The 13,605-nt window shown below is 35.3% G+C and overlaps 1 protein-coding gene across 9 annotated transcripts in view; it reads right to left on the bottom strand.

The window, feature by feature from the left end:
- Positions 1-13,605, bottom strand: part of DMD (dystrophin) — a 906,062-nt gene that overhangs the window by 180,336 nt on the left and 712,121 nt on the right. For all 9 annotated transcript variants that reach the window (XR_014492555.1, XM_083362891.1, XM_083362889.1 and 6 more), the window contains 2 exons: positions 7,639-7,811; positions 4,890-5,046 (listed from right to left, as the gene is read on the bottom strand). Coding sequence is in view for 8 of the 9 variants with exons in the window: in XM_083362891.1 (XP_083219017.1) it covers positions 4,890-5,046; positions 7,639-7,811 (330 nt within the window). In the remaining variant the exon portion in view is untranslated. The remainder of the gene's footprint in view (positions 1-4,889; positions 5,047-7,638; positions 7,812-13,605) is intronic.

Here is a 13,605-nt window from a genome sequence, read left to right as displayed (position 1 = left end):
ACAGGGAACCAAATGCCTCTAACAAGACAAGTTTTATATTCTGTTACAAATGTGCTACACATGTGGAAAAGGTTTTCTAAAAGTATCAATGAAGAGACTAGCTTTGATAGTTAACTGGAACAGGAATTGTAACCAAAGAACATGTGGAAGAGACAGAGATGAGAAACATGGTCAAAGTGGTTAAGAAATCAGACTTTACAACTGCTTCTGAAATCACACATTCCATAGTATACTTTTATTCTCAGAAGCTTTATAAACCACAAATGGCATGTTTCAACAATCCAACTCTTTACCTACTTTTCAAAGTTTGCTCTTCCAATAGTCAATACAAGACATAACAACACATAGGTAGCCTTTGCCAAATCCAACTGGTGCACTAATAAATGCATGATGAACCTCAGTCTCCATCTATTAATCAAATTACAGCTGAGGCTCAAGTAACACTCCTAATGTGTGACCTGGTCACTGGGGGTGGGGGGGAATTAAAACCTAACCAAAAGAGATGGAATTTTAATTCCAGAAAATAGTTTCTCAGTTACAAACAACATTTTAATCATTTGCATATAAGTTTCATTTGGTTAGTTCGCCTAGTGCAGTGGTGGTGAACCTATAGCACGCGTGCCAGAGGCAGCACTCATAGCCCTCTCTGTGGGCATGCATGCCATCGCCCAGCCCCATCTCCCCCTGCAGCCCCCTCCTCACCAACGGTCCCCCGAATGAGAGTTGCCCCCGAGTGCAGCCTGCGCAGAGCAGCACAGCCAAGGACATGGCAGCCGGGCAGTGAGGACAAGACTCCGTCCACGTGACCTGTCGTGTGCAGCTGATTCTATGGGGCATGGGTGGAGGACGTGGCTGCCATGGTGCTGCTGGGCCACCTGGGCGATCTGCAGTGGGCTGTGGAGGTGGTGAGTGGCCCTGCAGGTGGGTGGGGCAGGGAAAGGGGCAGGGTGGGATGGGGCAGGATGTGCTGGGGGTGAAATGGGGGCAGGTGGGTGGGGCCATTTTGGGGGCACTCAGTCTCTAAAAGGTTCACCATCAGTGACCTAGTCTACTATAAAGTTTTCATAATATTTAAATGTACTAAAATAATGCCTGGTTCCAAAATAACCAACTCTAGCTATTTTATGAAGATCTTAAACAGCAGGGAGACAAGCATAGGTCTTTACAGATGGCAAGGAAAAACAAATGATGAATTTGTGTCATAATGTTACAACACACTCCATGATTTATGGTAATCAGGGATTTGTGTCCAGATATCAGGATACAAATACAAAAGGCAGAGGTTTGTTTTGTAATGTCATTTCATGATTTTTCAGTTAATCACACTATGTACTAAATGGGTATGGAGACCTATGGGTAATCATAGATCTGGTCTATGGCAAATTAATATTGTTGATACAAACCTCTAGAGTTGGTTTTATGGGAAATGCAGAATTATGCACAAAAAAACCTAAAACTAAAACTGCCCCTAAAACTCATTTCACTATAGAGAATTTTGATATAAGAAAAGGCACAAGACAAGGATGTCCACTATCTCCACTATTACTCATTTTAACTTTGGAAGATCTAAATAGAAATATTAGCCAGCAGTCAGAAATTAAAGGACTGGAAATAAAAGACAAAACTTATAAACTACACACATTTGCAGATGACCTGGTATTTATCCTAGAGGAGCCTTTAGAGATGATTCCTAAATTATTGGAAAATATAGAACAGTTTGGAGAGGTAACAGGGCTAAAGATAAACAGAGAAAAGACTAAAGTAATAGTCAAAAATCTTACAAATAAACAAAAAACAATTGTCAGAAAAAATAGAACTATAAATAGCTAAAAAGGTTAAATACTTGGAAATATACCTGATAGCAAGATGCTCAATGATAAAAGAAGATAATTATATAAAATTACCAAACAAAATAAAACTTGACTTGGACAAATAGAAAAATCTGCAATTGTCGATGTTAGGAAGAATCGCTACGGTGAAAATGAATATATTATCATTGTTTTTATTCCAAACAATACCCATAAAACTAGAGAAAAAATTCTTTGAAGACTTAAATTTTAAAATTTATTTGGCAAGGAAAGAAAGCTAGAATTTAAACTGAAAATGCTACAAGAAGCTAAGGGGAATGGAGGTTTTGGTTTGCCAGACTGGGTTTTATATTATCAAGCATCAGTGTTAACATGGGTAAAAAAATGGATAACCCTCAGAAACAAAAGATTTTTGTATTTAGAGGGACATGACTTACAACTTGGTTGGCATGCTTTCTTATGGTATGGGAAAAATAAAATTCATAAATATTTTCAAAACCACTACATTAGAAATGCATTATTATTAACATGGGAAAAAATAAAATGTAAAATATATTTAAAAATTTCAGGATGGCTTTCAACAATGGAAGCATTTGTACATCCAAATTTAGTCAGTCGTGAGAAAATATGGACAAAGATATTCTGAACTCTGAAGGGAACTTAAAAACTAGGCAAAAGATGAAAAATCAGGGTATTGATCTATCATGGTGGTCACATGTACAAATGCAGGTGAGATATGATAAAAATGTTAAACTGTATGGATTTTATAAAGAGCAGATTTTGTTTGATCAGATATTACTAACATCTTGAGAGCAAAGCTGCAGTGTGGGGCTGGGAGGGCCTGGGCTTTGGTGGCCTCTGAGGGGGTAAATATTTCTGATGAAAAACGATTTAAGAAAATGTATAACTTTTTATTAAATTTGAAAATGGAAGATAAACAAGTAAAAGAAACAATCATAATATGGGCAAAGAACTTTGGATACAATATAGACTTAGAGAAATAGCAATGACAGTGGGAAAGAAATTATAAACTGATAACGTCAAGCTCTTATAAAGAAAACTTATATAAAATGTTTTATAGATGACATTTGCCACCAGCAAGATTAGCGAAAATGTTTTAAAAAATATGTCAGATAAATGTTGGAAATGTAATCGTAAAGTACTTCTTTATCATATGTGGTGGACATATGTTAAAGCAAAGAGATATTGGACAAAAATACACTCGCTAGAAAAGAAGTTGGGGAAACATGGTAGATTTTAAACCTGAAATCTTTTTATTAAGCATAACGCCAGAAAAAACTTCATAAACAAAGTATATATTTGATTTTGCATGTGACAACAGGGGCAAGAATTACATTCGCACAATACTGGAAAAATGAAGAAATACCACCAGAGGAATAAATAATTAAAAAAATACTAGACTGTGGAAATAGACAGACTTACTTTGAGGTTGAAAGAAAAAGAAGAAATAGAATATTTTCAAACTTGGGACTTATTTTATCAATGGTTAGAGAAACAAATTAGGGATTAGGAATTTAATTTGTATTAGTAAATGATAAACTCAGACAATAAATTTGTTGAATAAGTACTGTTGAATTGCATTAAAAAATCAATAAAAACTAATAAAAAATCCTCATTTCACTGGCCAATTAAGTATACTGGGGTAAATGTCATAAAAGCCACCAAATGATTCCATACAACAAGCAGAGTCATACCCTATCCATCCAGGTTCCACATGGGTCATACAAAAGTGGTATAGAAGTCTGTTATCCAAGTGGACAGTCAAATTAAAATGAGTTCAGACAGTTAATATCAAATCAATTAAAAGTACATCTGTGAGGCCTTTTCAATCAATTTTCCTAGAAATTGTTTGTGTTGACCTGTAACTGTTCCAGGTCTCCTCCATTAAATAGATTGGGTGGGGGAATGCAGACCAATTGCAAGAGAGATTTATTACATCCATTAAATATGTGGTCAGTTCTACTTTGACAGATTTATCAGCTAGGAAGGAAGAAACAAGGTTTAAATAATGAATAACTTATCTTTTCACTTAGCTAGCCTGCAAGATTTATAACAACAAGTTATATGGCTGCCAAATGTACATTTCAGTGATCGGCCCTAACATTGGCATCCAAAGGGTAGCAGATCTGAATAATGCTATCCACAATGAATTATGTGAACTGTTCATAATGACTCTCTCATTTCTCTAATAAAATGCATAGTGCAGAGAGTAGTACAACTTTATCAAAGCAGGTATAATAAAGACATTGATGTAATCCATCTTTTCTATCTGGACTGCCACAAATTAGGCCTTCAAAACAAGCATATTTTGATCTTGTAGTTCAGCTGTTGTCCTAACCCTTTCATCATTTTTACCTTTCTAATAAATTGAAGAATGTATTTGGCTCTACAAGAGAAAGAGAAGCAATTGGGTCAATCTTTTTTGCCATCTCTGTATTCCAAATCTCTGTATTCCAAATCACAATATTGCCAACAAATATTTTCAACTTCACAGATAAAAGGTAGTCATGAAATACTGGGTCCATCTTTGCAATGTCACTATAGGCTTTGAAATCCCATAAAACAAGAATAATAAAATAATACCTCCTCCAAAGGAATCCAACCTTTGTTGAAGGACAAAGGTTCAGCAAATATGGTATCATTTACAGCAAGTTGCAATGCTGCCAACTTGATGAAACACATGTTATGATGCCTTGACATAAGTTCCAGAATGTACTTGTGTCCAACATCAGATGAAAGTACATAAGTCATGGCAATTGTACTATAAAGTCATATGCCTTTTATCACTTGACTTTATAATACAGTTGCCATGACTTATGTACTTGTACTCTAGTTACCCCCACTGCAGTTCACTATATTTTTTATCATGTCTTAAAAAGTGGTTATATTAAGATATGTAGTTCTTGACATCTATTGCTTGAAGCATAATTAAACATAAAGATATTAAAACTACAATCTGAGAGATTACATTATCAACCCAGGAAAATCAGTTATTAGTTTTCAAATTTTTATGTTTTTATATTAACTTCCTGAAGGTTTTTTTTTTGTTAAAAAGCATACCCTATGGGTATCATTCTGCTTTTGTACAGTGGGAAGATCACCACCAATTGGTGTCTGTCGCTTTAGCTCATCTTCTTTCAACTGCAGCCATGCCAGAAGTTCCTGAAGAGAAAGATGTAGACGTCTCCACTGATCAGAACTGGCTTCTAGATGAGACCTAAAAAAGAGGTTAAGTTTCTGTGTTACAAATATCACCAAAGCAATATCTTCCTTGATTCATATATATATTAAAGACAATATGAAAAAGATGATTTCCAGTAGCAAGGCACAATGTGAGATCAGAACTTTTATTGTTTCTTTTCCCTCTATTTCTTTGAACTCATTTGAACATTTCTTAAAGGTTAAAATATAAGCTATATAGTAGATCTGTTTCCTTCCTTCCTTCCTTCCTTCCTTCCTTCCTTCCTTCCTTCCTTCCTTCCCTCCCTCCCTCCCTCCTTCCTTCCTTCCTTCCTTCCTTCCTTCCTTCCTTCCTTCTTCCCCTCCCCTCCCCTCCCCCAGAAGTCACAAAATGAGTACAAAGGTTTTTAAAAAGTAATGAGTACTGAGTACAAACTACAAAAAATAATATAAAATTCTGTAAAATTTATGCTCCATCTCCATTAAAATCAGCATAAACTAGCTTAAAGATTGCTGAAGCCTGCCCAACAGTGTTAGCTAGATGTCATATGTTGCAAGTGCAGGAGCAAAGCACACCTCATTTGTGGGGGTTAAACTTTATATTATTTTGAAAGGGTGAGACTTTCATCCAAACAAAACAAGACAAAACCTTCTCTAAAAGGATCTTAAAGGAAGTCACTATTGTGAACCTTTCCTCAAAGCCAAACATCTACATCCAAAAGTTCAACTTTTCAAACTGTGTGCACTGTATCTTTTGTGACTTTCAAAATGGAGAGCTTGAATTATGCAAACAGAAGTTAGGAGGAAAAATACGGTGTTCCAAAGTGGTGAATGGGAAGAAAATATATCAGGATTAACAAGTGGATCCCTTAAGAATTTGCAGTAAGAATACTGATTCTCACATCCAAAATTAATAACCAAGTACATTTAATTTTCATAATCAGTAGCTGAAAAATAACTTGGGGGAATACAAAACAAATTGTAGGCTTTCATATGAAACTATTTATGAGTTTGGTGCTGCTAAATGTGTACTTGAATTACAGTATATGCTGAGAGGCATTTTGTTCCATAATTCTCATTGTAGTTCTGTTCATATAACTTGCACAGTTTGTTTACCGAATTAATCCATTTCTGAATTCACATAACTTCTCTGGGCTATATTCACCTAGGACTTTAAAATTTGCAAACATACACGTATACAAACTTTACCAATGTCTAGATTTAGTACATTGTGTGAATGCATATTTCATTGTACAATGAACAGGACAGTAACCAGGTCCAAGATATTGTGTGAATGTAGGCAATATAACTATTGTGTCCATTCTCCAATCTATAGAGAAATAAGTGTTTTGTTCCTTATATACATGCATGGGTGTGTGTAATAACAACTGTACGCATTTTCTGGTTTAAGGAAAAAAATAAAGTTCAACTGTGTTCTCACCTACATAGTTTGGCTATAATAAATGTCTCATTATAACTTCCTATTTCTGTAGAACAAGAACATTGCTTTAATGTTTAATTCAAGAAAGAAAGGCAACCATGATAAACTATGGTCACTATTTTCAATTTGCTTAATGTCAGTAGTATCAAAATTGGGTGATCAAAATTACAGCAAAGCTCCTCTGTTTGACTCATATGCTGTTTTCTTTTTTCTTTTTTGTCTATGAAGTTCAGGGGATAAAAATGGCTCATGTAGATTTCAAAGATCCTTTTTGTTATATATGTGGGGAAAATAATTTTATTTTCACCTCAGACATTAATATTTTTCAGATTCACATATTTCATTTATTTTTAATAATGTTATGAAGATGGTTACTGTCATGCAAAAAAAAGCTTTGAGAAGGGTTGAGAGCAAACAAAAGTGATTTAAACAATACTTTGTCTGCGCTGCAATTGTTAAAATTTTCTCTAATAATACTCTTTATTATGAACTTTTGCAGAATGACTTTTCTCCCCAAGAAGACATCACCTTTCTACCCCACAATTGGATTTACAAACCTAAACTTACATCAACAATTAAGGAACACTTACATATGAGTTCCACATTGCAAATCTTTCCTCAAAGTTTTGTCCATTTACCAGATTGTAACTATTGTAAATAAATACAATTCCCAATTCTATGCAAATTTATATCTGAATTCCCAAACAACATGATTCAAATATGCTACTTATATCAGAGAAAGAACACCATATGAACAAAATGAGTTTCCTCCGAAATTTGCTTTGCTTCTTCTGAAATTTGCTTTAATTGTAATTCTTCTGAAATTAATTTAGCATGGGCTACAAATTTTCTTATTACAGTGTATAGAATGATAGTTATAAGTAATTATTTCAGCAAAAACATGGTGACTCGGTAAGTAGTATTAATCTCTTTTTATGCAAATATTTATAGAAAATTAACTTTGCTTCCTAAAACTCTCTCATAAGCAGAAAATGAATTATCTTTCCAGAGTAATAGAGTAATCTAGTATATTATCATTGCTTAAATTTTGCAGCCATTTTAGTCCAATTACAATAAAAAGACTAAGGTTACATAGAGTGAGGGCTATATAGGTAGATGGGTTACCCAGAATCATTCTGTTTTCACTTCAGTTTTCTGCTTCCCAGATGTTGCTATTTTTATCCCTACCTTATATTTAAAGATTTTTTCCGAAGTTCACTCCATCGGAAATTCATGTTATCCAGGCGTCTCTGCAATAAGGCACCATCATCAGAACCTTCAAGTGACCTCAAGATTTTCTGTCCATTTTCATCCAGGCTGTGGAAGATGTCTGTATGGGTTTCAATTTCTTTCTGAAGTTCCTATAAAGAAACACAAACCAAATATATGAACTTTGGCATTTGCCTGAGCTTTGTTAATAAATACTTTTTAATAATTAAAATACATGAAATTACTGAAAGGTTGATCTTGTGATTTCTTAAAGTTTTTGCCTGAACATTTCAGTTAGTTATTTTCCATTGCAGTACTGAAATAGGAAAAATGCTAGTTCAAACCAGTTGAAATTTAAAGTCTTAATTATGCCAGAATTTGTTCCCAATATAAATAAAAATTGTTCCCCAAATTTTCATACAATTTGCTAGTTTGTTTCTTTTATATGCCAAGGTGTATTCCATTATTATGCCAGTTACACTAATGGGAAGTTCGTACAACTTAAATACATGCACTATTAAGAGACACAATCAAACTATAGCGTGTGCCAAAGAGACAAAAAAAAAGGTTCTCTGCACTTTGCTGTTTACAATTAAGCATCAAAATCACACCCAATCTAACCTTTACATGATATGTCTTCCTGTGTAACATTTTTCAACTTGAAGCAGAGGCTTCAGCAGTCTTGAAGCACTGAAATCTCAGGAAAAGTAAGCAACTGAACAACAAGCCTTAAAATGCTAAGTTCAGTTAAATTCCATGGACAAAATGCATTTCACAGTACAGGCCACAACACTCAACTGTAATAAACAGCCACTTTGTACTGTGTCAAAATATCAGCCAGGCCATGGCTGTAGGAGGAATTGAGAACAGTAAAGGGACCCACAATACAAAACTGTCAGCTTATGTAGAACTGCCAACTTTCCTTATCGCTGTGGAAATTCGGGCCAGAAACTTTTGAAGATTCATGTTTCCCACTCATTTTTAGGAAGGCAGTGACTGCCAATGGAACATTCTTTAGAAAGCCAACTGCTTGTTGCTAGCATTCTTTTCTGCCTACATCCTGAATGGACTCTTTGTGTATTATCTGTCGTGCTCTTTGCAGTTAGAACAGTATATTTTAACCACATCAACATGTAGATTTTATTCTGAACTTTATTCTTCATCCTGTCTCCTCATTAGAATTGTCTTAGAAATTTATGTACAAAAAGTAAAAAAGATTTATTTTTTAATTAGAAGATAGCAAATGAAGCTTGAAGTTATCATGCCAATGAATTGTCCTGAACTAATGGTAATCTGTTTTTTTTTCCACCATCACTAGCATTCTCAATAAGTATACAGTATATTCTCCAGGATATCTGACTAATAATGGGTGCTGCTTGGTGATTTTGCACTTCACGGTCTTAGACCAGTGCTTTTCAGACAAGCTGGCTGTAGAATTCTGGGAGTTATAGTCCATAGATCTTAAAGTTGTCCAGTTTGGGAAATGCACTCATAGACTTTTCCCTCTCTAGATGTCCATTTTCTATCTCAGTTTTAAGCCCAAAATTAATATTTTCTTCTTTTCAGCCATTCTAGAAGACATTGCTTACTTTCTACTACATAATTTTACAACATTTTTATTTTTATTTTTAAATAAGATGAAATTATAATGTACTGACCTTCTTCAGCCTTGGTGGGCAAGTCTTGAAAAAATATAGTATTTCATAATTATATATAACTTTATTCAAGCGCAGATACTTCTGCCCCATATACAAATGCATGGCCATGCATATAAACATCAACTATGTTTATATAATATATAATATTAGAAATTATTTATATCATTTACAGGTGTAATTCAGGAATTATGTTATTTTAAAATAGTTTATTTTTTCCTATTAATTTTTCATTTTTACAGGAGCAAAAAATAGAACATTGTAACCTTAGTCTCCCCACTTATATCAATGAAGGTAGGAGGGAAGCAAAATATACATATAGGTAATAATATACTACAAATGATATACGGTATTAGGGCATTATTCACATGTCCTTTACAATTAGGTGTCTTAATGCCCCAAATCCTAGGCTATAAAAATCTTGATGGCTACTGTTGTTGTTAGCTGCGAAGTCGTGTCCGACCCATCGCGACCCTATGGACAACATTCCTCCAGGCCTTCCTGTCCTCTACCATCTTCTGGAGTCCATTTAAGCTCACGCCTACTTCTTCAGTGACTCCATCCAGCCACCTCATTCTCTGTCGTCCCCTTCTTCTATTGCCCTCGATCTTTCCCAGCATTAGGCTCTTCTCCAGTGTCCTTCCTTCTCATTAGGTGGCCAAAGTATTTGAGTTTTAGCTTCAGGATCTGGCCTTCTAAAGAGCAGTCAGGATTGATCTCCTCTAGGACTGACCGGTTTGATCGCCTTGCAGTCCAAGGGACTCGCAGGAGTCTTCTCCAGCACCATAGTTCAAAGGCCTCAATTCTTTGGCGCTCAGCCTTTCTTATGGTCCAACTTTCACTGCCATACATTGCAACTGGGAAGACCATAGCCTTGACTATACGCACTTTTCTTGACAGGGTGATGTCTCTGCTTTTTAGTGTGCTGTCTAGATTTGCCATGGCTTTCCTCCCCAGGAGCAAGCGTCTTTTAATTTCTTGGCTACAGTCCCCATCTGCAGTGATCTTGGAGCCCAGGAAAATAAAATCTGTCACTACTTCCATTTCTTCCCCATCTATTTGCCAGGAATTGAGAGGGCCAGATGCCATGATCTTGGTTTTCTTAATGTTAAGTTTCAACCCAAGTTTTGCACTCTCCTTCTTCACCTGCAACAAGAGGCTCTTTAGTTCTTCTTCACTTCACTTGACAGCTTGATGGCTACTAAATGACACTTGATGGCTACTAAATGACAGCAAATTATTATGTTCTAAATTTCTGCTGTCATCTAATGGTCCAAATTTTTGCAACCCAGGTAGCCTAAATCTTTTTCCAATGATGAAGTGTCAGCAAAAGGTAGAAATTAATAATAGAAAAGCTGTTTATTGAATTTCTCAGTCATAATTCAGATTTATGTCATAAAAGAAATTGTTAGTCAATATTTAAATGCTAGAATTCTTCCTTGAAGCTTTCTGCGATTTCCCCGCTAATCTAAAGATAATAACTTTAATTAAATGTAAGACTTAAGAAATTCTGTGACCAAGATATTTAAACTATTGATTTACATATGCAAGCATACACTAAATTCACAAAAAAATGCATAAAAGCCTATTAATTCCTAATTTATTGTTTCCTTCACAATATATTTTTACAATTAGTACAAATGGAATGTATGGTACACATATCATTTATAACATATTTATATCATTATATAAACACAGCATGTATGTGTGTGTTCTATATATATGTGTATGTGTGTATGTGTATCTTTGTTAAATTAATTATGCAGTTCAATGTTACAGTAATAAATATTCTTGGAAGGAATTTGGAATTGACTACATTTCAGGCTCTGAGATTGCTGATGAACAACTGAGATAGTATATAAAAGACTCAGCTTGAAGTACTTTTGAGTTTAGCTGTGCTCTATAATTGCAAAGTTAATAAAAAAGGAATCAACACAGCAGGAGCTAAATCAAGCAAGTACAACTGCTGTGAGTGTTCTTGAATATTATTAACTCAAAACCCTGCCTTGCCTGTGCTTTGCCATAGTTAAGAGAAACACAACTTCTGACACAAGAGTTTCCTTTTAAAGAAGACTCAGTCTATTAATAAATGGAGTATATTCTTTTTAAACGACAAAAATGTATAAAGTAAGTTTACTTCCAAATGACCTCATGCTATATTTGCCTCAGATATTGAACTAAGCCTATTGAATAATTTAAAAAAATGATTTTGTTTTATGTTTGGTTAGTGTAGAAAATATTTTTATCGTATTTATATGTTGCCCATCTCATAGAAACTGTACAGTGTACAATAAAACCATAAAAACAGTAATTTAGATTTAGATTTAGATTTTATTAGATTTATATACCGCCCTTTCCCGAAGGACTCAGGGCGGTTTACAGGGCATTTTAAAATCACATCAATATAAAATACAAAGTTAAAAGAGAATTAAAAGATTAAATTATTCCTGAAAATAAAACCCCAGTTAAAATTCTCAGCCTGGGTCAGAGAGCTCAAAGAGCCAAGTCTTTACATAGAATCTAGAATTAAAATATGAATATTACGTTACAAAAAAAGAGAAAAATTAAAGGATAGGGAGAACATTAGATGTTACACACAACTACTTCATTAAATACCCCTTTCTGTGAAATAATCAGGTGTAATGGTATATGGAAATGACCTTGAAAGAAAAGAGTAGAGATACTGCATAGGGAACAATCAGGAAAAAAGAGATCTTAATGGTTGCTTAATAGTCAGAGAAAAAACTTAGGAAATACCCATTCTAACTGACCAGGCCTACAAAGAAAGTGGGAGATTTGTACTTTCAGACTTGCATGATTCTTTTAATGAGGTGGAATGTAGTCTGGATTCCAGGAGGAGGCTTAGCATGGCAGAGAACCAAGAAACAACAAACTTTGGGTAGTTTGATTGGGAGAAAGAGAGTCAAGATAGCTCTTCTCAAACAATTCTCAGAATACATCTTTCATGATGCAAGTAGTTCCTTTAGTGTGGCAAGATTTCTGTCTACAGGTGAGAAACAATAAAAGAAACTGCTCAGAGTAATTCTACATGTTTTCCTTGGTTCTTGGGACCGGATAGTTAATGCAGTACAGCTTCATAATAAAATAGAATAGCTCACCTGGGCAGTATTGTCTAGCAGGTTTACCTGGGAGAGCTGACATAAATCTTGAAAGTCTGAAAAAACAAATCTCCTACCTTCTCTTTTACAGTCTGCTCAATTAGGGTGGATCTTTCTTAAGTTTTTTTTCTCTGATCATTAGCTTACTGAGGGCTTTTTATCTTGTCTGATTGTTCCCTAGGCAGCATCTTTCACCCTCATCCCTCAAGATCATTTCCATATACCATAACATGAGGTTTTTACGGACTTCTGGAAGGATATTAAGGATGGGGCTAGTCTCAGATCAAGGGAGAGGGGAGAGAGGGAATGATGTCCTACAGCAGACATGTCAAACTTGTGACGTCACGTGACATTGCGTGATGTATCAGAGCTTTTTCTCCATTGCCAGCAATGGGGTGGGTGCGGTTTCCTCGTGACACATCCAGCCCGTGGGCCGGCAGTTTGACACCCCTCTTCTACGGGAGAGGAGATATGGAAGAAAAGGCCCATCTCCTGGATCCTGCTAGATATAGTTGCTTAGCAGACAGGACTAATTCTGATACTGCTATTATTTTGAAGAATCTCACCTGGGAAATAAAAATGTTTGTTTGATTGAATTATTTAAATTCTGCTTTATGCCAAGAGAATTTGAAACTTCATATTTCTTACAACCAGCATTTTTGTAATTAATCAAAAGTACAGTTTATAGTTTTCATGTTAATAGGGTAACTCAAATAAATATTATAAAGCATATGTTAGTAATTAATATTCCATAAAATAGAACCTATTTCATTCAAGCAATCTAAAAATGGATGGTAAAAAGCATTAAATTAATTGCAAGAAAAATAAAATCTATTTAATGAAATTTTTTTGAATATAGAGAAAAATAAGGAAATTATAACTGAATAATTGTTGGACATTTTGAGGATGCCACAAGTATAATCTAGGCCAGGGGTGTCAAACTCAATTTCATTGAGGGCCGCATCAGCATTGTGGATGCCCTCAGGGGGCCGGATAGGTATGGCCAGGGTAGGCGTGGCCTACTGGGTGGGCGTGGCTAGAGTGCATATGGCCTACTGGGTGGGCGTGGCCAGCTCTACATTATTTGCATCAAGGGTGCCTATGGGAGCCTGGGCAGGAGTGGGACAGATCTGAGGGTCTCTGGCAGAAGGAGGGTCTCTGGGCCAGGGCCA

The sequence above is a fragment of the Vipera ursinii genome (assembly GCF_947247035.1).
Source record: "Vipera ursinii genome assembly, chromosome: 4".
Classification (NCBI taxonomy): Eukaryota; Metazoa; Chordata; class Lepidosauria; order Squamata; family Viperidae; genus Vipera; species Vipera ursinii.
This window is presented reverse-complemented; position numbering and strand designations above follow the sequence as displayed.